Here is a 26087-nt window from a genome sequence, read left to right as displayed (position 1 = left end):
CGTAGTGAGTGATTTTCGTGTGCAAGTTCGGTACTAGTCCCTCTAGGATTTTCCAGGTGTATATAATCATGTATCTCTCCCGCCTGCGTTCCAGGGAATACAGGTTCAGGAACCTCAAGCGCTCCCAGTAATTGAGGTGTTTTATCTCCGTTATGCGCGCCGTGAAGGTTCTCTGTACATTTTCTAGGTCAGCAATTTCACCTGCCTTGAAAGGTGCTGTTAGTGTGCAGCAATATTTCAGCCTAGATAGAACAAGTGACCTGAAGAGTGTCATCATGGGCTTGGCCTCCCTAGTTTTGAAGGTTCTCATTATCCATCCTGTCATTTTTCTAGCAGATGCGATTGATGCAATGTTATGGTCCTTGAAGGTGAGATCCTCCGACATGATCACTCCCAGGTCTTTGACGTTGGTGTTTCGCTCTATTTTGTGGCCAGAATTTGTTTTGTATTCTGATGAAGATTTAATTTCCTCGTGTTTACCATATCTGAGTAATTGAAATTTCTCATCGTTGAACTTCATATTGTTTTCTGCAGCCCACTGAAAGATTTGGTTGATGTCCGCCTGGAGCCTTGCAGTGTCTGCAATGGAAGACATTGTCATGCAGATTCGGGTGTCATCTGCATGTATTCATCTCAATTTAATATTTCTTGCTGCCATCCTTACCCAACTGTATATTTTCACTTTTTGTTTCCATTCTTTAATTTATATTTCAAGAAATATTAATGTGAGAGTACAGGTATTATGGGAGTCTTGTGGATGCGGGGGCTGTTAGGTACTCGTATTAACGTTGTAATATTTACGGGGAAGCGCTAAGTCCGTAACTGTTCTTGAATGAAAGTTTTTTTTTTTTTTTTTTGTTTTTTTTTTTTTTTTTTTTTTTTTTTTTTTTTTTTTTTTTTTTTTTTTGGTTGTGAACTGTATAGTCAGCGCTTGATTATAATAATAATAATGTGAACCAGTTGGTTGACTGCGAGGTTAACTGAAGCTGCATGTAACCTGTTCACTACCAGTCAAGGATACTTTAATCCCTAAAATAAGAATTAAATTAAACTTTCAGTGCATTAAAAAAAACGTAGTTATGCATCTCTTGGAGCATATATCCTTGTGTGGACCGAAGTCGTTACAGGAACTTGTAATGTATACTGACTTGATGCCGACGAAGCGCTCAAGGATTATGGCTACAAGATCCACACCCAGTATTTCTAATTAAGGAGTTCAGTGCTGTATTCATGTATAATATACAGTAGAGAGCCTATATACGGTGCTTGACAAAAATTTTACATAATCGTACATACACTCCTACTTACCAGTGTGCTGTTATATATCTCTTGTGTGTTAGATGAGGTTCGTGCTGGCACCTACCGTCAGTTGTTCCACCCAGAACAACTCATCACAGGGAAGGAGGACGCTGCCAACAACTATGCTCGTGGTCACTACACTATTGGCAAGGAGATTGTTGACCTCGTACTGGACAGGCTTCGCAAAATTGCAGATATGTGCACTGGCCTCCAGGTAAGATAAAATAAACTTTTTAATGTTATGCTGCGTAATTATCCCTCACATATATATGTTGCACTTGTGCTAGATACTATCAAGGCGATAAACATTATCACAAATCCTAGAATATAACTGTTAGTATTTTTCTGTTACATTCTTTGACCAGGGCGGTGAGACTAAAGCAATATTCTGAAGCTCATCTATGTTTACAGCATTTGAAAGAAAATTGTTAAAAATCAGAATTTAGCAAAACCATTTTTCCTTGCCTGAAACTTACTACCAAGTTGTATATTAGACTTATAGATTACAAGAGCACAGGTCAAGCAGCCAAGAGTATACAAGGCATTCTTTTTTTTAATGAGCCTGGTTGTTGGGGTGTGAAATGATGGCACTAGTTGGTGCTGGGTAGGTTGTCTGCACTCTCATCCACCACTGAATATTGAGTTCCGTTACTCCTGGATTTTATTCCTATCCACTACACTAGGGGTATTAAGTGCAAATAAAATAAGGGGTCTTGGACAGTTGAAAAAAAAAATATCACTCATATAACCTTGAAGAACAAACAATTTGTAAATTACGGTCACAAACTCTAGCATGAGTGCATAGTTTCTGTATGGTCAGAGTCGATCACTATCGTACAGTAATAACTATATATCATTCTAGTGTTAAGCTGTAGTTTATGGTGGCCCAAACCAGGAATTTCAACTTTAGTTAATAAATATTTGTCAACAACATTAAACCCAATGTTTTTAACCATTTAATGATTTTCAGGGCTTTTTGATCTTCCACTCTTTTGGTGGTGGCACAGGCTCAGGCTTCACTTCCCTGCTGATGGAACGACTTTCTGTTGACTATGGCAAAAAGAGTAAATTGGAATTCTCTGTGTACCCGGCACCACAGGTGAGCCCATCTCTCGTGTGTCGTTCTGAAGTACAAAAATGTGCGGCTAATCTGTTCATCATAATAAAGTTTAAAAGTTACAGTGTAAATATTCAACCTGTAATGATATTACAATCATTAATGCAATATTTTTTTTTGTCCAATTCATTTATTTTTTCACTAAATGCATTACTGGCGTCAGTAGCTCAGTATTGCTGTGTTAAAAGACGACAGAATTTTGAGGTCCAGGTGATGGACCTACTGTGTTCAGCGTACAGGGTGACTTCGACCAGCAGGTTGGGCGTGGGGTACATAAACCCACTAATCAGTAATTTCTTATGGGATAGCTTTTGTTATTTTGATATCACAAAAACTGCACAAAGCTGTGTTTTTTGTTCATGATGCTCTGAGGATGAGAGAGCAAAGGTGTCAGGACTGTGCTTTGTGGAAGTGAGTTGTTGATCGTGTTTAAATTGGCTTATGTTTAGCTTTCTGTATTGCGTCTGTGTAACCTGTTAGAAAACTGAATAGCTGCTTCTTTGCTATGTACACTTTTTCACATATTTAAGCAAAATCAGAATTGCTTCTACATATTGTTTCTCTTCAAATATCACCGTAATTTTGTCATAGTAGTCTAATGCCTTTCAGAAACAAAAACTTGTTGTTCCAGAGCCATGGTGACTTTCCATAGAACTACTAAGATGTCTTAGCAATCCTCTCACTTATGATGAATGATGTTAGTCATTCTGGTCTTGAGTTTGTTGCCACCATTCTGCTACCTCTTTTGTGAAGAGGGATCATATCTATGGTACTGAAGCTTCTAGGATCCATCACCCAGCTCTATCTACATCCTTCTTCGTGCAATGAGTGGTAATTTTCGTTCAGTATACAACATTCTAGGATTCTGGTCCCGGTGCTGAGAGCATTTCACGGTGTCACTTTATTTTTAGGATATCTTCATTATATAGGCTAATGCAATATCAGATATGTCGTTTAAACAGTGGGCCAAATTTATAGGAAAACATCTTGATCATCCATTCATTTTGTGAATGAGCAATCCATTTCTTTTCTAAATAGTTCAATAGTATTATAAGTGGACTAGTTCTGTGCCTATAATATTTTGAATACGTTTCCCATCTTTTAGGTGACTGTTATCCAGAAGACGAGTCTGGGTTGCATAATAATACTATGATGTTGACAGAATTGATTTTTTACTCTGAACTTTTTTACTTACACTTCTAAACATGAATTCATACTGTCATTTCAGAATTTCAGTAGTTTTAAAAGGTAAACTACAGAAATTTCACATGATTAATGCATGCTAAAAGACTTATGTTGTCTGAACAGTGGTTTAGACAGCTTGAAGCTGTTATGCTAGATTTTTTGGGGTGATGGAAGCTTACATTATCCATAAACTCGTAAGGGTTAGACAGCGCCTAGGAAACGGGAGGTAATACTATTCCTTTGATCAAGATCTCTTTACTGTCATCAAGGTACACGACTGTATGAGTGACTTTACTGTCATCAAGGCACACGACTGTATGAGTGACTTTACTGTCATCAAGGTACACGACTGTATGAGTGACTTTACTGTCATCAAGGTACACGACTGTATGAGTGACTTTACTGTCATCAATGTCTTTACTGTCATCAAGGTACACGACTGTATGAGTGACTTTACTGTCATCAAGGTGCACGACTGTATGAGTGACTTTACTGTCATCAAGGTAAACGACTGTATGAGTGACTTTACTGTCATCAAGGTACACGACTGTATGAGTGACTTTACTGTCATCAAGGTACACGACTGTATGAGTGACTTTACTGTCATCAAGGTACACGACTGTATGAGTGACTTTACTGTCATCAAGGTACACGACTGTATGAGTGACTTTACTGTCATCAAGGTACACGACTGTATGAGTGACTTTACTGTCATCAAGGTACACGACTGTATGAGTGACTTTACTGTCATCAAGGCACACGACTGTATGAGTGACCTGAGTGTCCTGTACAAGATGGGTTGGTAAGATTATAAAAGTTGAAACCCTGGATAGCATTGAGAATAAGCTGGACATATTTTTGTTAGAAGATTTGGATTTGAGAAGGACTTGTCTAGTGTGGGTCAGCAGACTTGTTGCAGTGTTCTAGTGTGGGTCAGCAGACTTGTTGCAGTGTTCTAGTGTGGGTCAGCAGACTTGTTGCAGTGTTCTAGTGTGGGTCAGCAGACTTGTTACAGTGTTCTAGTGTGGGTCAGCAGACTTGTTGCAGTGTACTAGTGTGGGTCAGCAGACTTGTTGCAGTGTTCTAGTGTGGGTCAGCAGACTTGTTACAGTGTTCTAGTGTGAGTCAGCAGACTTGTTACAGTGTTCTAGTGTGGGTCAGCAGACTTGTTGCAGTGTTCTAGTGTGGGTCAGCAGACTTGTTGCAGTGTTCTAGTATCGGTCAGCAGACTTGTTGCAGTGTTCTAGTGTGGGTCAGCAGACTTGTTGCAGTGTTCTAGTGTGGGTCAGCAGACTTGTTGCAGTGTTCTAGTATCGGTCAGCAGACTTGTTGCAGTGTTCTAGTGTGGGTCAGCAGACTTGTTGCAGTGTTCTAGTGTGGGTCAGCAGACTTGTTGCAGTGTTCTAGTATCGGTCAGCAGACTTGTTGCAGTGTTCTAGTGTGGGTCAGCAGACTTGTTGCAGTGTTCTAGTATGGGTCAGCAGACTTGTTGCAGTGTTCTAGTGTGGGTCAGCAGACTTGTTGCAGTGTTCTAGTGTGGGTCAGCAGACTTGTTGCAGTGTTCTAGTGTGGGTCAGCAGACTTGTTGCAGTGTTCTAGTGTGGGTCAGCAGACTTGTTGCAGTGTTCTAGTGTGGGTCAGCAGACTTGTTACAGTGTTCTAGTGTGGGTCAGCAGACTTGTTGCAGTGTTCTAGTGTGGGTCAGCAGACTTGTTGTGTTCAGTGTTCTAGTGTTCTAGTGGGGTCAGCAGACTTGTTGCAGTGTTCTAGTGTGGGTCAGCAGACTTGTTGCAGTGTTCTAGTGTGGGTCAGCAGACTTGTTGCAGTGTTCTAGTGTGGGTCATTGTTACAGTGTTCTAGTATGGGTCAGCAGACTTGTTGCAGTGTACTAGTATGGGCCAGCAGACTTGTTGCAGTGTTCTAGTATGGGTCAGCAGACTTGTTGCAGTGTTCTAGTGTGGGTCAGCAGACTTGTTACAGTGTTCTAGTATCGGTCAGCAGACTTGTTGCAGTGTTCTAGTGTGGGTCAGCAGACTTGTTGCAGTGTTCTAGTATGGGTCAGCAGACTTGTTGCAGTGTTCTAGTGTGGGTCAGCAGACTTGTTGCAGTGTTCTAGTGTGGGTCAGCAGACTTGTTGCAGTGTTCTAGTGTGGGTCAGCAGACTTGTTGCAGTGTTCTAGTGTGGGTCAGCAGACTTGTTGCAGTGTTCTAGTGTGGGTCAGCAGACTTGTTACAGTGTTCTAGTGTGGGTCAGCAGACTTGTTGCAGTGTTCTAGTGTGGGTCAGCAGACTTGTTGCAGTGTTCTAGTGTGGGTCAGCAGACTTGTTGGTGTTCAGTATGGGTCAGCAGACTTGTTGCAGTGTTCTAGTGTGGGTCAGCAGACTTGTTGCAGTGTTCTAGTGTGGGTCAGCAGACTTGTTGCAGTGTTCTAGTGTGGGTCAGCAGACTTGTTGCAGTGTTCTAGTGTGGGTCAGCAGACTTGTTGCAGTGTTCTAGTGTGGGTCAGCAGACTTGTTACAGTGTTCTAGTGTGGGTCAGCAGACTTGTTGCAGTGTTCTAGTGTGGGTCAGCAGACTTGTTGCAGTGTTCTAGTGTGGGTCAGCAGACTTGTTGCAGTGTTCTAGCATCGGTCAGCAGACTTGTTGCAGTGTTCTAGTGTGGGTCAGCAGACTTGTTACAGTGTTCTAGTATCGGTCAGCAGACTTGTTGCAGTGTTCTAGTATCGGTCAGCAGACTTGTTGCAGTGTTCTAGTGTGGGTCAGCAGACTTGTTGCAGTGTTCTAGTATGGGTCAGCAGACTTGTTGCAGTGTTCTAGTGTGGGTCAGCAGACTTGTTGCAGTGTTCTAGTGTGGGTCAGCAGACTTGTTGCAGTGTTCTAGTGTAGGTCAGCAGACTTGTTACAGTGTTCTAGTGTGGGTCAGCAGACTTGTTGCAGTGTTCTAGTGTGGGTCAGCAGACTTGTTGCAGTGTTCTAGTGTGGGTCAGCAGACTTGTTGCAGTGTTCTAGTATCGGTCAGCAGACTTGTTGCAGTGTTCTAGTGTGGGTCAGCAGACTTGTTGCAGTGTTCTAGTGTGGGTCAGCAGACTTGTTACAGTGTTCTAGTATCGGTCAGCAGATTTGTTGCAGTGTTCTAGTGTGGGTCAGCAGACTTGTTGCAGTGTTCTAGTATGGGTCAGCAGACTTGTTGCAGTGTTCTAGTGTGGGTCAGCAGACTTGTTGCAGTGTACTAGTATGGGTCAGCAGACTTGTTACAGTGTACTAGTATGGGTCAGCAGACTTGTTTCAGTGTTCCCCCACTCTTCTGCTCTAATGTTCTTAAGCTTCTCAGGATTATTCTGCACATTCATCCCTTCAACAGATTTCACAATTCGTGACAAGTTGCAGTTTCTCTTATTTTTTTTATTCCCTCTTCTCTAATATTCACAATCCTCTTACATGTCATTCTTCTGTTTCTTATACATCTCTTCGTTATAGTGATAAGTATATCAATATAGAAATATTTCACCCTACGTATCCTCCATTCTCCTTGTGAGGTTTATGTTATATTAGTAAGTGTTCATAACAATAATACCAGTGTGATTCTTTGTTGCTTCTATGTTTTATTAATTTTATATTTGTTTTTGATGAAGAATTAGACATGTGCAATATTTGGGTATATTTATTTGTAGACGTTTCGCCATCCAGTGGCTTTATCAGTACAAGGACTTGATGTTTTTAATGTGTTGTATATATCTTTTATGGCTATGATCGCTGAGTGGCATACACGGTCAATATGCTCATTAAATGTCACAACAGTGTTCCTCACACTGACAACAGTGTACCGTATATAGGTTGGTTTTTAATGCTTGGTGTTGTCTCAGGTTGCAACAGCAGTGGTGGAGCCTTATAACTCTATCTTAACTACCCACACCACCCTCGAGCACTCTGACTGTGCATTCATGGTCGACAACGAGGCCATCTACGATATCTGTCGCAGGAACCTGGACATAGAGCGGCCCTCATACACCAACCTCAACCGACTTATTGGCCAAATCGTCTCCTCTATTACAGCCTCACTCAGGTTGGTTGTTTAATGAGTTTAAAGCTTATCGACTACACGATGGTCATTAAGGCTGCATGTCACTTGTTCACCTCCAGTCTAACATAGGGATCAGAGTAAACCCTTAGTGTATGGGTATATATCATGTGACTCTGGTACATCCAGGAGACAACTTATTTTCCACCTCTTTTGTGACAGTTAGATATACCTTGGCAAAACCTAAATACCATAAATAACATTTAAGAAAATAAACTTTAATAAAATTTTTTTATAATCTGTAGAGTTTCTATACCTGATAAACATTCCAAAGAATATGTTGGTGGTAACATTACAGCTGGATTGACTTATTCACCTCTTTTAATTACAAAATATTTGTAGTTAAAGATTCGGGCTTGTACTATACTCGCTATATTTTGTCTATCCTCAGGAATTTAGCATTTTACTGGCTATTAAGACTTATTTAAATATTATTGTGGGTTTTACTGTGTGTGTGTGGGGGGGGGGGCTGGAATATTTTACTTTATATTTATTATAGATTATTTTATTTTATTGAAAGAATATGATAGTATCAGTTAAAGTGTTATGATCAGTACAGTACAGTCCACAACACTTATCTTAAACAACATCATTAGAGTTTGAGGAATTTCTAAAATTTTCTTTTATCAGAATCAAGTTAAATTAACAATGATATCAGTACTTTAAGTTGTAGGATAACTGTAACTGTGTAGAGTAAACCCATTAAAACATGTCTCAAAAATTAAGTGAATACACAAATAACCCGGAAATAGAAGAGAGAAAAGCTTGTGACGACGTTTCGGTCCGACTGAACCATTCAAATTTCACAAGTCACAGCGGGATTTGTGAATGGTCCAAGACGGACCGAAACGCCGTGATACGATTTTCTCTCTCCCATTCTTGGGTTATTTGTGTATTGTTCCAGCAACATACTGTTGCTGGGAAATTTTCTGATTCACAATAAAATTTGATAAAAACATCATGTGAAATATACGGCGAGCCATCACAGGCTGCACGCTTTCCTCTGCCAATCAATCCCAATAGTCAAGACGGTAATCAGATGCTTCAAACATTCAGCACACCATCAGAATTCTAGCCCTGAGTGAGCCCCAAGGTTCAAAAGCTCTGCATGGCTTGCTACGTCACATCTTTCCAGCTACTCCAAGTAAAACATCTGCTCACACACACACAAAAAAAAAAAAGCAGATCTTGCAAATCAATCCTAAAAATTCCAAACCAACGCTCTTACTGCATTAGATATGGAGATTTTAGGATCATTTGCCCACGGGCCAAGTCCTCTGGATTGTTTATTGTGTTACTGCGAGTTGGACAGTCGGCTCGTCATTGCTTGTCATATTTTTTCTCTTTCTTCCGCAGGTTTGACGGTGCTCTCAACGTTGACCTCACCGAGTTTCAGACCAACCTGGTGCCCTACCCACGCATCCACTTCCCACTGGTCACTTACGCTCCGGTCATCTCAGCAGAGAAAGCTTACCACGAGCAGCTGTCCGTCTCTGAGATTACTAATGCTTGTTTTGAACCAGCCAACCAGGTATGTAGGCTATATCAGCCAACCAGGTGTGTAGGTTATACCAGACATCCAGGTGTATAGGTTATATCAGCCAACCAGGTGTGTAGGTTATACTAGCCAGCCACGTGTGTAGGCTATACCAGTCAGCCAGGTGTGTTGTTATATCAGCCAGCCAGGTATGTAGGCTCTACCAGCCTATACACTTGGGTGGTGTCTAGGCTGGTATAGCAAGACACATTTGCAACACTAAGATTCTTTATTGACGAAATGTTTCGTCTCTGAACTTTTCACCTCTAGCCAGATCGTCTTGCACCTAGGGTGATGCACTGATCGTCTTGCACCTAGGGTGATGCACTGATCGTCTTGCACCTAGGGTGATGCACTGATCGTCTTGCACCTAGGGTGATGCACTGATCGTCTTGCACCTAGGGTGATGGACTGATCGTCTTGCACCTAGGGTGATGCACTGATCGTCTTGCACCTAGGGTGATGCACTGATCGTCTTGCACCTAGGGTGATGCACTGATCGTCTTGCACCTAGGGTGATGCACTGATCGTCTTGCACCTAGGGTGATGCACTGATCGTCTTGCACCTAGGGTGATGCACTGATCGTCTTGCACCTAGGGTGATGCACTGATCGTCTTGCACCTAGAGTGGTATCTCCAGCAGTGCGATTCATCTTTATATTCGACTGATGAAGCCTGTAACTCAGGCGATACGTTACTTCAGTAATGATTCTGTGTGATGAAGAATTAGACGCATGTAAAATAACTAGGTATCTTTATTATGCAGACGTTTCTTTAACCAGTTGCTTTATACAGTAGAGGAAGAAAAAGAAGAGACTAAAGTGAGAGAAGATGAAGTAGTCAGTTGGTCAGTCTAGCAGCAGGTGTCCAGTGCAGTGTTTTGATGAATCTCAGATTCATCAAAACTACTGTATTGAACACCTGCTACTAGGCTGAGGGACTGATTACCTCATCTTCCGGCTTCTTCAGCCAATTTGTGTTTGTCCCTTGGTTGTACTGAAGCCACTGATTGGCGAAACGTCTAATCAAAATACCCAGTTGTTGCGTATGTCTCTAATGCTTCAACTTGTTGGTATTGACGTTATGATTCCTAGTGTTGCACATGTGTCTAATTTATCAACTTTCTCGGTATTGTTTATCATTTATAATACGATGCATAACTCTGCAGATGGTGAAATGTGACCCACGTCATGGGAAGTACATGGCTTGCTGCCTCTTGTATCGTGGTGATGTGGTGCCCAAAGATGTTAATGCTGCTATTGCCACAATCAAGACGAAACGCACAATTCAGTTCGTAGACTGGTGTCCCACGGGCTTTAAGGTAAATATGATACAGTCTCGTAAGTTTGAAGCCGAAGGGTAAAACACGCAAGTGATTTTTTTCGATAAATTGGACACGTGTGCAACACTTAGTTATCTTTGAGGAAACATTTCGTCACACTGTGGCTTCATCAGTCCATACAAAGGAGAATAGTGAAGAACAGTTTGAGGTAATCATTCCCTCAGCCTTAAGTCGATGTAATCAGTGCATCTTGAAAAGAATACAGTATATATGCGAAGAAGTGGCTTATATATTGTAGACAGGTGAGGTGAAGCAGTCGTAGGTGGTAATACACTTGACAAATCCAAATATGGGAGGGACTGATTACCTCAAACTTCTCCTGTTCTTCACAGTTCTCCTTTGTATGGACTGATGAAGCCACTGTGTGGCGAAACGTTTCCTCGATAAAGATACCCATTTTCGTTTATGCAGGAGCCCATAATGTGTCTTATGAGAAAGGAAGAACGTATCCGGATAATATTCGTGTATCACTAACAACAGTGGTAATACTGGTAATAGAGTGCAAATAAGACAGTGCAGTTTATGGCACTTTATTGTGAAGACATATCCTCCACCAGCGACTTTATCAATATAATAACAATACTGAGAGTCTTTGTGCAAGAATGGTATATAATACCGACAAGATGAAATTAAGACACATGTGCAACATCTGGGTATCTTTATTGTAGACGTTTCGCCATCCAGTGGCTTTATCAATACAAATTCTAGGACATAACTTGAAGACAGTAGAACTATATACAGAAGATGAGGTAATCAGTCCCTCAACCTAGGAGTAGGTGCGAAGAGCACCATAGTCGTGGAGATTCTGAAGCAGAATGTATGTATAATGTTCGCCAAGACCATAGTCCTGGCACGGGTCCCAATCTTGCAGAAGCAAGGAGTCTGGCGCTTATATAGTAACGTCAGGTGTAGCAGACGAGGACATAGTCACTGGTAGGCGGGATTCCCCAGTGGAAGTAGGTCCTTCCCAAAGAGATGGGTTAGTTGTAGTAGTAGTTGTCGTAGTCGTGAAGGTTATGTACATGTCCTCAGAATCAAGATTCCATGGTTGAGGGACTGATTACCTCATCTTCTGTACATAGTCCTACTGTCTTCAAGTTATGTCCTAGAATTTGTATTGGTAAAGCCACTGGATGGCGAAACGTCTACAATAAAGATACCCAGATGTTGCACATGTGTCTTAATTTCACTGAGAGTCTTTGCTGAACGACACATCACAAATGCCATAACCTGCGCTGTATGTTTTATATATTCAATAATACACCTTTATTAATACCGCTTATAAACTTTCCTCCTGTGGTTCCAGACTTATGAGACACTGTTTTTAACAATAAAGACAACATTACTGATTACGAAAAAGATAAAACAGGACGAAACATCAGAATGCAGTAGGCACATGTCGAAAAAAAAATAAATTAAGAAACCGACATGGAGACAGAAAAGCAGTGTGTATTTCGATGATAAGATAAGATAAGATTTCGTTCGGATTTTTAACCCCGGAGGGTTAGCCACCCAGGATAACCCAAGAAAGTCAGTGCGTCATCGAGGACTGTCTAACTTATTTCCATTGGGGTCCTTAATATTGTCCCCCAGGATGCGACCCACACCAGTCGACTAACACCCAGGTACCTATTTACTGCTAGGTGAACAGGACAATAGGTGTAAGGAAACGTGTCGAAATGTTTCCACCCGCCGGGAATCGAACCCGGGCCCTCCGTGTGTGAAGCGGGAGCTTTAGCCACCAGGCCACCGGGCCACCTATAATCGATCCCCGTCAGGAGTACCGAGGAAGTGAAAGGTGACCCGTAGCTTAGACCAGTACATCAACGAAGACCTTACGTCCCCGCGCTGCTCAAGACGATCTCAGACGAAGATCAAAATACAGTTTTTCTTTTCACAGTGTAATTTCTTTCTCTCTCTCCTCGTCGGTTTCCTCAGTTCAGGATAACACATTTACAGTCCTATGTGTTGAAGTTATTATAATATTTATTACTGACTTTTATTAACTAGCCACTGTTTAAGTCTTTACAGAAAATATTAAACACTGTATTAATGATTGTAATTCTGTTTTAAATACATTGTTTTTTTTCTCCACCATGATGTGGTGAGTCAGGGATGGGAAGCTTACACCATGATGTGGTGAGTCAGGGATGGGAAGCTTACACCATGATGTGGTGAGTCAGGGATGGGAAGCTTACACCATGATGTGGTGAGTCAGGGATGGGGAGCTTACACCATGATGTGGTGAGTCAGAGATGGGAAGCTTACACCATGATGTGGTGAGTCAGGGATGGGAAGCTTACACCATGATGTGGTGAGTCAGGGATGGGAAGCTTACACCATGATGTGGTGAGTCAGGGATGGGGAGCTTACACCATGATGTGGTGAGTCAGAGATGGGAAGCTTACACCATGATGTGGTGAGTCAGGGATGGGAAGCTTACACCATGATGTGGTGAGTCAGGGATGGGAAGCTTACACCATGATGTGGTGAGTCAGGGATGGGAAGCTTACACCATGATGTGGTGAGTCAGGGATGGGAAGCTTACACCATGATGTGGTGAGTCAGGGATGGGAAGCTTACACCATGATGTGGTGAGTCAGGGATGGGGAGCTTACACCATGATGTGGTGAGTCAGAGATGGGAAGCTTACACCATGATGTGGTGAGTCAGAGATGGGAAGCTTACACCATGATGTGGTGAGTCAGGGATGGGAAGCTTACACCATGATGTGGTGAGTCAGGGATGGGAAGCTCACACCATGATGTGGTGAGTCAGGGATGGGAAGCTTACACCATGATGTGGTGAGTCAGAGATGGGGAGCTTACACCATGATGTGGTGAGTCAGAGATGGGAAGCTTACACCATGATGTGGTGAGTCAGGGATGGGAAGCTTACACCATGATGTGGTGAGTCAGGGATGGGAAGCTTACACCATGATGTGGTGAGTCAGGGATGGGAAGCTCACACCATGATGTGGTGAGTCAGGGATGGGAAGCTTACACCATGATGTGGTGAGTCAGAGATGGGGAGCTTACACCATGATGTGGTGAGTCAGAGATGGGGAGCTTACACCATGATGTGGTGAGTCAGAGATGGGGAGCTTACACCATGATGTGGTGAGTCAGGGATGGGAAGCTTACACCATGATGTGGTGAGTCAGGGATGGGAAGCTTACACCATGATGTGGTGAGTCAGGGATGGGAAGCTTACACCATGATGTGCTGAGTCAGAGATGGGAAGCTTACACCATGATGTGGTGAGTCAGGGATGGGGAGCTTACACCATGATGTGGTGAGTCAGGGATGGGAAGCTTACACCATGATGTGGTGAGTCAGGGATGAAGAGCTTACACCATGATGTGGTGAGTCAGGGATGGGGAGCTTACACCATGATGTGGTGAGTCAGAGATGGGGAGCTTACACCATGATGTGGTGAGTCAGGGATGGGAAGCTTACACCATGATGTGGTGAGTCAGGGATGGGGAGCTTACACCATGATGTGGTGAGTCAGGGATGGGGAGCTTACACCATGATGTGGTGAGTCAGAGATGGGGAGCTTACACCATGATGTGGTGAGTAAGGGATGGGAAGCTTACACCATGATGTGGTGAGTCAGAGATGGGAAGCTTACACCATGATGTGGTGAGTCAGGGATGGGGAGCTCACACCATGATGTGGTGAGTCAGAGACGGGAAGCTCACACCATGATGTGGTGAGTCAGAGATGGGGAGCTTACACCATGATGTGGTGAGTCAGGGATGGGAAGCTTACACCATGATGTGGTGAGTCAGGGATGGGGAGCTTACACCATGATGTGCTGAGTCAGGGATGGGAAGCTTACACCATGATGTGGTAAGTCAGGGATGGGAAGCTTACACCATGATGTGGTAAGTCAGGGATGGGAAGCTCACACCATGATGTGGTGAGTCAGAGACGGGAAGCTCACACCATGATGTGGTAAGTCAGGGATGGGAAGCTCACACCATGATGTGGTGAGTCAGAGACGGGAAGCTCACACCATGATGTGGTGAGTCAGGGATGGGGAGCTTACACCATGATGTGCTGAGTCAGAGATGGGGAGCTTACACCATGATGTGGTGAGTCAGAGATGGTGAGCTTACACCATGATGTGCTGAGTCAGGGATGGGAAGCTTACACCATGATGTGGTGAGTCAGGGATGGGAAGCTTACACCATGATGTGGTAAGTCAGGGATGGGAAGCTCACACCATGATGTGGTGAGTCAGAGACGGGAAGCTCACACCATGATGTGGTGAGTCAGGGATGGGAAGCTTACACCATGATGTGGTAAGTCAGGGATGGGAAGCTCACCCCATGATGTGGTGAGTCAGAGATGGGAAGCTCACACCATGATGTGAGTCAGAGATGGTAATCTCATACCATGATGTGGTAAGTCAGGGTTTGTAAGCTCACACCATGATGTGGTGAGTCAGGGTTGGTAAGCTCACACCATGATGTGAGTCATAGATGGTAAGCTCACACCATGATGTGAGTCAGGGATGGTAAGCTCACACCATGATGTGGTGAGTCAGAGATGGGAAGCTCACACCATGATGTGGTAAGTCAGGGATTTTAAGCTCACACCATGATGTGGTGAGTCAGGGATGGGAAGCTCACACCATGATGTGGTGAATCACGGATGGGAAGCTCACACCATGATGTGGTGAGTCATAGATGGGAAGCTCACACCATGATGTGGTGAGTCAGAGATGGGAAGATCACACCATGATGTGGTGAGTCAGAGATGGGAAGCTCACACCATGATGTGGTGAGTCAGAGACGGGAAGCTCACACCATGATGTGGTGAGTCAGAGACGGGAAGCTCACACCATGATGTGGTGAGTCAGAGATGGGAAGCTCACACCATGATGTGGTGAGTCAGAGATGGGAAGCTCACACCATGATGTGGTGAGTCAGAGATGGGAAGCTCACACCATGATGTGGTGAGTCAGAGATGGGAAGCTCACACCATGATGTGGTGAGTCAGAGATGGGAAGCTCACACCATGATGTGGTGAGTCACGGATGGGAAGCTCACACCATGATGTGGTAAGTCAGGGATTTTAAGCTCACACCATGGTGTGGTGAGTCAGGGATGGGAAGCTCACACCATGATGTGGTGAGTCAGAGATGGGAAGCTCACACCATGATGTGGTAAGTCAGGGATTTTAAGCTCACACCATGATGTGGTGAGTCAGGGATGGGAAGCTCACACCATGATGTGGTGAATCACGGATGGGAAGCTCACACCATGATGTGGTGAGTCAGAGATGGGAAGCTCACACCATGATGTGGTAAGTCAGGGATTTTAAGCTCACACCATGATGTGGTGAGTCAGGGATGGGAAGCTCACACCATGATGTGGTGAATCACGGATGGGAAGCTCACACCATGATGTGGTGAGTCAGAGATGGGAAGCTCACACCATGATGTGGTGAGTCAGAGATGGGACGCTCACACCATGATGTGGTGAGTCACGGATGGGAAGCTCAAACCATGATGTGGTGAGTCAGAGATGGGAAGCTCACACCGTGATGTGGTGAGTCAGAGATGGGAAGCTCACACCATGATGTGGTGAGTCAGAGATGGGAAGCTCACACCATGATGTGGTGAGTCAGAGATGGGAAGCTCACACCATGATGTGGTGAGTCAGAGATGGGAAGCTCACACCATGATGTGGTGAGTCAGGGATGGGAAGCTCACACCATGATGTGGTGAGTCAGAGATGGGAAGCTCACACCATGATGTGGTGAGTCAGGGATGGGAAGCTCACACCATGATGTGCTAAAAACTTGAGTAGCTTTAAAATAAGTTTAGACAAATACCCGAGTAAAAAGGTATTTGATTAGACGTTTCATCTGCTTAGTAGACTTCAGTCGAAATACAGACAGCAGAAGAACTGAAGGTGTAGACACGAGGCGATCAGTCCCTCAGCCAGGGGAAGTGAGTTTTCGTTCAGATGATGAGTCCTTCAGCATGGAGAAGTGAGTTTAAGGTGATCACTCCCTCAGCATAAGAACGTAAGAATGGAGGAACACTGCACAAGGGCTACTGGACCATACAAAGCAGGTCTTTATCAAAACCACTCCTTCCCAAAGCCATTCAAGAATTTACTCCCGTACCCACGACACCAGACAAACCCAGCCCCTCCCGCTCATATATTTGTCCAATCTCTTCTTGAAGCTACCCAGGGTAGCTTTAAGAAAAAGTGAGTTTAAGGTAGTCAGTCCCTCAGTTTGGAGTGAGTTTAAGGTGCGTTTACCTCTATAAGTTTTTTAATGTAATAAAGTTGGTAGAATTACCAACAATATGTAAAGTAAAAGGACACAAGTGCAACTAATGTGACATTTTTATTGTAGCAACGTTTCGCTCTCCAGGAACTTTGTCAAGCCGTTACAAACAATACATACCTTCTGTGTCCATGTACTGTTTGTAACGGCTTGATAAAGCTCCTGGAGAGCGAAACGTTGCCACAATAAAAATGTCACATTAGTTGCACTTGTGTCCTTTTACTTTACAGGTTATTTAATAAAAACATCAATTTGTTACACATACGTTTACTTTTCGGCATTGTTTACGAGTGATAATGACCCGGGCTGTATCTGAGGACATGCTTAGCATGGGCCAGTACGTCTTCTGCAGTGCTCATTTCTTTTGCTTTTGTGTTCTTGTATAACCTGTTCTCTGGAGACTAATACAATTTTGATTTGTCAGGTGGGCATCAACTACCAGCCACCAACAATAGTGCCCGGTGGTGACCTGGCCAAGGTGTCCAGAGCTGTGTGTATGTTATCTAATACCACAGCTATAGCTGAAGCTTGGGCACGTCTTGACCACAAATTTGATCTTATGTACGCGAAGAGAGCTTTTGTACACTGGTAAGTGGTTGGCTCAGCAGAGCGCGCTGTTATATCCATTGTTGGCTAAACATACAAGATTTTCTGCTGTGGTTTGATAATCTGAATTATAGAAACTGCTATAAAAATATTAAGTACAGACGGTGTTGTCTGAAGGACATTAGAGTTAACTCTATAGTAGTTATTATAGTTAAGCTTATGCTCACTGCATACAGTGTAAATATAACTAACTGTTACTAAGGTGATTCATCACATTTAATACAAGTTAAAATATGTTAGGTAAGACACATATGCAACAGTTAGGTATCTTTATTATGAAACGTTTCGCCTACACAGTAGGCTTCTTCAGCCGAGTACAGAAAAGTTGATAGAAGCAGAAGATACTTGAAGACGATGTAATCAGTCCATCACCCTTAAAGTTTTGAGGTGGTCAGTCCCTCAGTCTGGACTGATGGACTGATTACATCGTCTTCAAGTATCTTCTGCTTTTATCAACTTTTCTGTACTCGACTGAAGAAGCCTACTGTGTAGGCGAAACGTTTCATAATAAAGATACCTAACTGTTGCATATGTGTCTTACCTAACAACCTGTCGGTATTTTATACCATTTTAATGTTCAAGTTAAAATATGACAGGTGTGACAGTCAGCTGTCATGCACTTGTTTTACGGCAGAAGTTGAAAAACAGTGAAGGTTCACACTATATTTATAAAATTAATGTTGTAAAAAATATTATTTTGATTTGTAACTTAATACAAAATTAAAAAAAAATGAAGGTAGTATAAGTCATGCTTACAAGTTAATATAATAATCATAGCAGTATTACTGATGTTTGAATGGTCATTTGAATGACTTCCCTGGTAAGACAGTTGTTGAATGAGTCATGGTGAATGTGGTTTTTCCTTTGAGTCACCTTTCTTTAATAAAAAATGTCTGATGTAATAGAAAACTAGCTACACATAGGCGAGAATATACAACATACTGGAAAATCATATGCTAGAAATCAACAAAACTAATTCGTACTGCTTCTTAATTTAAGCTCATTGAGTTTATTTTCAACTTGAGGTACGTGGGTGAGGGTATGGAGGAGGGGGAGTTCTCTGAGGCCCGCGAGGACCTGGCTGCCCTAGAGAAGGACTACGAGGAAGTTGGTGTTGATTCTGCTGATGGTGACGGAGAGTTAGAGGGAGAAGAGTACTGAAGAAGTTATATTCGACCTTCCAACACCTGCTGCCACTGTTCATCTAGCTGGAAATATATACAAACCCAGGAGTTGCTGGATTGTTGTGGGTCGCATCCTAGGGAGGACCTAAGAGTACCTTTGGGAATAAGTCACACTGATTTGGCTTTGTTGTACTATTCTGGGGTAATAACCCTCTGGGTTAATAATCCAAAATCTTCTCCTTCTCCTCTTAATGTTTTAATTAACTGGAGAAATATTTTTACATTACGGAATATACAGTGACCAAAAGTTTTAAATTATAATTACATTTAGTTTTAATATATGATCATTTCACTTTTTGTCAATATCGCATCATTGTGTGAAGCCTTCCAGGTTAACTCGCAGTTTGTGTCTTATTTGGTGGAACTGAAAATATATGATGGTACACCATCCCGAAATCACGTTTTATTTTCCCAAACAACATGTATAGCCTTAATATTTAATATATTAAATTGTGTCACGATTATCTGATTATGCAGATCTACCAGTGTGTAGATAAACAAAATATATACTCCGTGAGGTGTGTGTATCTATCTATAGGTAGGTAGGTAGGTACGTAGATACACACACACACAGAGGCCACTTTATTAGGTACATCTGTACACCTACTCGTTAATGCAAATATCTAATCAGGCAATCATATGGCAGCACCTCAGTGCCTAAAAGCATGTAAACATGGTTAAGAGGTTCAGTTATTGTTCAGATCAAACATCAGAATGAGGATTTTGATCATACAATGATTGTTGGTGCTAAATAGTGTGTTGAGTATCTTACAAACTGCTGATCTCCTGGGATTTTCATGCACAAGAGTCTCTACAGCTTACAGAGAATGGTGCGAAAAATACAAAACATTCAGTGAGTGGCAGTTCTGTGGGTGAAAAAGCCTTGTTAATTACAAAGGTAAGAGGAGACTGGTCAAACTGATTCAAGCCGACAGAAGGTGACAGTATCTCAACCACGTGTTACAACAGTGGTATGCAGAAAAGCATCTCTGAACACACAACACATCAAACCTTGAAGTGGATGGGATACAGCAGCAGAAAGGCACACCGGGTTCCATTCTAATCAGCTAAGAACAGGAGACTGATGCTAGAGAGGGCAGAGGCTCACTATAACTGGGCACCGGAAGACTGGAAAAACGTCGCCTGGTCTGACGAATCGCAATTTCTGCTGCGACGTGCAGATGGCAGGGTCAGAATTTGATGTAAACTACCTGAATCCATGGATCCACCCTGCCTTGTGTCAACGGTTCAGACTGGTGGTGGTGGTGTAATGGTGTGGGGAATATTTTCCTGGCACACATCAAGCCCCATAATGTAAATTGAGCATCGATTAAATGTCATAGTTTACCCATCTTTCAGTGGCTACATCCAGCAGGATAACACGCCATGTCACGAAACTTGTCATCTCAAGCTGGCTCCACGAACATGACAGTGAGTTCAGTGTACTGCAGTGGCCTCCCCAGTCGCAAGATCTCAGTCCAACAATACTTTTGAGATGTGACGAAACGAGATTTGAAGCATGAACGTGCAGCAGACAAATCATCAGCAACTGCGTGAGGTTATCATGTCAACATGGACCAGAATCTCTTTGGAATGTTTCCAGCACCTTATTGAAGCCAAGTCAGGAAGAATTCAGGCTGTTCCGGGGGCAAACGGGAAGCCCTACCAAGTACTAGAAGGGTGTACCTAATAAATTGTCCGCAGAGTGTGAATATATTTATTTAATTCATTTTACTCACTCTTTTAGGAATTAAAGCTTTCTTGACTGGTGGTGAACAGGTTTCATGCAGCTTTATGACCCTAATGTAGTATACAGACTAACTATTAATCAAGATAAATAGAGGCCTTTTTCGTCATGGTTATTTAAAAACAAAAGAATAAAGTTTACAGAGAAGATCTCTGTGACAGCCTTTTATCATTAGCATCTACCGGTGTGTACCCACCTCTTTGTGGTTGCAGGGGTCGATTCATAGCTCCTGGCCCCTCCTCTTCACTGATCTCTACCAGGTCCTCTCTCTCCCTGCTCCATGAGCTTTATCAAACCTCGTCTTAAAACTATGTATGGTTCCTGCCTCCACTACGTCACTTGCCAGACTATTCCACTTCCTGACAACTCTATGACTAAAGAAATGCTTCCTAACATCCCTTTGACTCATCTGAGTCTTCAGCTTCCAATTGTGACCTCTTGTTTGTGTCCCATCTCTGGAACATCCTGTCTTTGTCCACCTTGTCAGTTCCTCGCAGTATTTTATATGCAGTTATCATGTTAATCTCCAGGGTTTGTTACCTGGACCTCAGCAATGAGAGTGGCTGAACATCAAAATGGTATACAATACCGACAGGTTGTTAGGTAAGACACATATGCAACAGTTAGACAACTTTATTCCGAAACGTTTCGCCTACACAGTAGGCTTCTTCAGTCGAATACAGAAAATAGGCAGGAACAGTAGAGATGTGAAGACGATGTAATCAGTCCATCACCCTTGTAGTCGTAGAATTTGAGGTTGTCAGTCCCTCGGCCTGGAGAAGTTCAGTTCCATAGTCAGGAACTATCTGAAGATCAAGCGACAGTGCGGAGACTTAAATACTGTCGGAAGGAGAGGTGCATAGTAGTAGTAGTAGTAGTAGTAGTAGTAGTAGTAGTAGTAGTAGTAGTAGTAGTAGTAGTAGTAGTAGTGAGAATGTAACCACTGATAGGTCATGTCCCTCTCAGATCCAACACTTCTCACTTGAAAAGCTTGTCCAAGGTGTTTTCTGTACCAAGATGCCACGTGTTGCAGTGTCTGACAAGATGAACATCAAAATGGTATACAATACCACTATGCACCTCTCCTTCCGACAGTATTTAAGTCTCCGCACTGTCGCTTGATCTTCAGATAGTTCCTGACTATGGAACTGAACTTCTCCAGGCCGAGGGACTGACAACCTCAAATTCTACGACTACAAGGGTGATGGACTGATTACATCGTCTTCACATCTCTACTGTTCCTGCCTATTTTCTGTATTCGACTGAAGAAGCCTACTGTGTAGGCGAAACGTTTCAGAATAAAGTTGTCTAACTGTTGCATATGTGTCTTACCTAACAATGAGAGTGGCTACTCTCACCGCTGGGCAACGGCGACCAAACAACTCTATACAATGCAAGAACTAGACATGCCAGATAGAGAACATCCTATACAAGTTGTAAATACCACGGATTATATCATCAATACTCCTTCTCACAGGACTCAAAGAATGACTCTCCCACAGAGGCTCCGTTGTTTTATTCATAAAGATGATTATCATCGACCAATGATATTGAGCAACCTCCCTGATGAAGATGATTGGGTAACACCAGAACCCTTCTATGTTTACTGAGAAATCATCGCCCCCAATTAGGGAGACATCTTATATAACATTCTACTGTAGAAATTATACTGTATTTACTATGGCGGGACACCACCTGTAAGAAGCTGGCCAGGAAATTATTGCCTTCATTGTCACTTAAATATCCGTTGTGCAATCGCAAAAAAAAGGCAATTGCAACTTGTATATTTACTACCAATTCAGAGTCATGTACTTATATATCTGTTATATCTATGTGACTCTGATGGGTTAGTATTATACCCCTTTAAAAATATCTTATTATCTCACATACACTTTTTAAATTACACCAAAGTGGTTGGGCCACTTACCTTTTATATCCTACCTCTCTCCCCCCTCCCACTCTTTTCCAATATTTCTATCCTTACCCATCCTTCTTCCTTACCCATCTTACCAAAGCTCTGGTCATAAGAAGAAGTTATCATGTCGTCTTTAACTCTAATGTCCTCCAGTGTCGTCAGGCCGATTTCCCTTAACCTTTCTTAGTAGGACAGTCCCTTTAGCTCTGGGACTAGTCTTGTTGCAAACTTTTGCACTTTCTCTAATTTCGTGACGTGCTTGACCAGGTATGGATTCCAAACTGGTGCAGCATACTTCAATATGGGCCTGACGTACATGGTGTACAGATTTTTGAGTCCTTACTGAGGTATCGGAACGCTATTCTTAGGTTTGCCAGGCGCCCATATGATAAAACAGCTATCTGGTTAATGTGCGCCTCAGATGTGCTCGGTATTATACTCACCCCAAGGTCTTTCTCCTTGAACGAGGTTTGCAGTCTTTGGCCACCTAGACTATACTCTATCTGCGGTCTTCTTTGCCCTTCCCCGATCTTCATGACTTTGCATTTGGTGAGGTTAAATTCCAGGAGTCATGCACCATCACAGGTGATCATGCACCATCACAGGTGATCATGCACCATCACAGGTGGTCATGCACCAACACAGGTGGTCATGCACCATCACAGGTGATCATGCACCATCACAGGTGGCCATGCACCATCACAGGTGGTCATGCACCATCACAGGTAGTCATGCACCATCACAGGTGGTCATGCACCATCACAGGTGGTCATTCACCATCACAGGTGGTCATGCACCATCACAGGTGGTCATGCACCATCACAGGTGGTCATGCACCATCACAGGTGGTCATGCACCATCACAGGTGGTCATGCACCATCACAGGTGGTCATGCACCATCACAGGTGGTCATGATGGGTCGAGTCTTAGCTCCTGGCCCCGCCTCTTCACCGGTTGCTACTGGGCCCTCTCTCTCCCCGCTTCATGAGCTTTATCAAACCTCGTCTTAAAACTGTGTATGGTTCCTGCCTCCACTACGTCATTTTCTAGGCTATTCCACTGCCTTACAACTCTATGACTGAAGAAATACTTCCTAATATCTCTCTGACTCATTTGTGTCTTCAACTTCCAATTGTGGCCTCTTGTTTCTGTGTCCCCTCCCTGGAACATCCTGTCTTTGTCCACCTTGTCTATTCCACGCAGTATTTTATATGTCGTTATCATGTCTCCCCTGACCCTCCTGTCCTCCAGTGTCGTCAGGCCGATTTCCCTTAATCTTTCTTCATAGGACATTCCCCTTAGCTCTGGAACTAACCTTGTGGCAAACCTTTGTACTTTCTCTAGTTTCTTGACGTGCTTTATCAAATGCGGGTTCCAAACAGGTGCTGCATACTCCAGTATGGGCCTGATATACACGGTGTACAGTGTCTTGAACGATTCCTTACTAAGGTATCGGAATGCTGTTCTCAGGTTTGCCAGGCGCCCATATGCTGCAGCAGTTATCTGGTTGATGTGTGCTTCCGGAGACATGCTCGGTGTTATACTCACCCCAAGATCTTTCTCCTTGAGTGAGGTTTGCAGTCTTTGGCCACCTAGCCTATACTCGGTCTGTGGTCTTCTGTGCCCCTCCCCTATCTTCATGACTTTGCATTTGGCAGGATTAAATTCGAGAAGCCATTTGCTGGACCAGGTGTCCAGTCTGTCCAGGTCTCTTTGAAGTCCTGCCTGGTCCTCATCAGATTTAATTCTTCTCATTAACTTCACATCATCTGCAAACAGGGACACTTCTGAGTCTAACCCTTCCATCATGTCGTTCACATATACCAAAAATAGCACTGGTCCTAGGACCGACCCCTGTGGGACCCCGCTCGTCACAGGTGCCCACTGTGATACATCATTACGTACCATGACTCGTTGTTGTCTCCCTGTCAGGTATTCTCTGATCCATTGCAGTGCCCTTCCTGTTATATGTGGTCATGCACCATCACAGGTGGTCATGCACCATCACAGGTGGTCATGCACCATCACAGGTAGTCATGCACCATCACAGGTGGTCATGCACCATCACAGGTGGTCATGCACCATCACAGGTGGTCATGCACCATCACAGGTGGTCATGCACCATCACAGGTAGTCATGCACCATCACAGGTGGTCATGCACCATCACAGGTGGTCATGCACCATCACAGGTAGTCATGCACCATCACAGGTGGTCATGCACCATCAAAGGTGGTTATGCACCATCACAGGTGGTCATGCACCATCACAGGTAGTCATGCACCATCACAGGTGGTCATGCACCATCACAGGTAGTCATGCACCATCACAGGTGGTCATGCACCATCACAGGTGGTCATGCACCATCACAGGTGGTCATGCACCATCACAGGTGGTCATGCACCATCACAGGTAGTCATGCACCATCACAGGTGGTCATGCACCATCACAGGTGGTCATGCACCATCACAGGTAGTCATGCACCATCACAGGTGGTCATGCACCATCACAGGTGGTCATTCACCATCACAGGTAGTCATGCACCATCACAGGTGGTCATGCACCATCACAGGTGGTCATGCACCATCACAGGTGGTCATGCACCATCACAGGTGGTCATGCACCATCACAGGTGGTCATGCACCATCACAGGTGGTCATGCACCATCACAGGTGGTCATGCACCATCACAGGTGGTCATGCACCATCACAGGTGGTCATGCACCATCACAGGTGGTCATGCACCATCACAGGTGGTCATGCACCATCACAGGTGGTCATGCACCATCACAGGTGGTCATGCACCATCACAGGTGGTCATGCACCATCACAGGTGGTCATGCACCATCACAGGTGGTCATGCACCATCACAGGTGGTCATGCACCATCACAGGTGGTCATGCACCATCACAGTCATACATTATTCTCAACACTGAACGAAAAAGAAACAAAATCTTATATTTTTCTCTAACTTCATTCCATCACTGACGTCAGTAACTCAAAATTCCATTCTGTCTCTGACGTCAAGGACTCAAAAATTCCACATACTAGCTGACGTCACAAATTTTTAAATTGAATTGTTGGGACACCATATGAACTGTGACTTACCGCGGGTCGTCAACCAAACAAGTTAATATAGAAAGATGTCATCGAAGACATCTCTGGGGAATCATGTTATGGGAATCTCGCATAGATTTAGCATTGTTAAATATGAACTATTCTTGCAATATGAATTATATTTGCTTTAACACACCAAGATAGAATGACCCGACAAAAATCGAGAAAACCTGCATAATTCAGATAAGTCTCTGAAGTCTGAACGGCAACATGTGCACTCGTCCTCCTCCTCAGAGTTCAGCAACTCCACTTGCCCACCTTCAGGACTCGTGTTTGGGCTACATGACATTGTACATATTTTATGAAGAAATGATAGATGCAGGCTTTAGAGGTCAATACTGTAAGTGGTATAATATAAAGTGTGCACAGTCCGTGAGAATTTTTCTCAGAGTAGCAACCCGCCCAGTGATTAACCACAGTACATCACCTCTCCTTCAAAGGACCTTCTTAACAGCATCATAAATGGACATATTTTTAGACTGGGTTTGGGTTGTGTAGGTGCCAATTTGCCAGTTTTATATAATTATCAAACTGGACTTTTCTTCTAGGATTGCAGAGAATTTTAAATAGAAAACAACTGCAAACAAGAAAACCTAGAAATATTGAAACCTACTTACTGTTTTCAGTGTTGTAGCCGCATGTATTGAACTGA

At 43.4% G+C, this 26087-nt stretch overlaps 1 protein-coding gene across 2 annotated transcripts in view; it reads left to right on the top strand.

Annotated features, from left to right (window-relative positions):
• The window catches only part of LOC128686626 (tubulin alpha-1 chain), a 74290-nt gene extending 55235 nt beyond the window's left edge, over positions 1 to 19055 (top strand). For both annotated transcript variants that reach the window (XM_070084253.1, XM_070084252.1), the window contains exons 3-9: positions 1341 to 1513; positions 2270 to 2398; positions 7465 to 7664; positions 9036 to 9210; positions 10385 to 10537; positions 17294 to 17457; positions 18501 to 19055. In XM_070084253.1, coding sequence (XP_069940354.1) covers positions 1341 to 1513; positions 2270 to 2398; positions 7465 to 7664; positions 9036 to 9210; positions 10385 to 10537; positions 17294 to 17457; positions 18501 to 18636 — 1130 coding nt within the window. In that variant the 3' untranslated portion in view covers positions 18637 to 19055. The remainder of the gene's footprint in view (positions 1 to 1340; positions 1514 to 2269; positions 2399 to 7464; positions 7665 to 9035; positions 9211 to 10384; positions 10538 to 17293; positions 17458 to 18500) is intronic.
• Positions 19056 to 26087: the final 7032 nt, after the last annotated feature.

Source organism: Cherax quadricarinatus, chromosome 12 (genome assembly GCF_038502225.1).
Source record: "Cherax quadricarinatus isolate ZL_2023a chromosome 12, ASM3850222v1, whole genome shotgun sequence".
Lineage (NCBI taxonomy): Eukaryota > Metazoa > Arthropoda > Malacostraca > Decapoda > Parastacidae > Cherax > Cherax quadricarinatus.
This window is presented reverse-complemented; position numbering and strand designations above follow the sequence as displayed.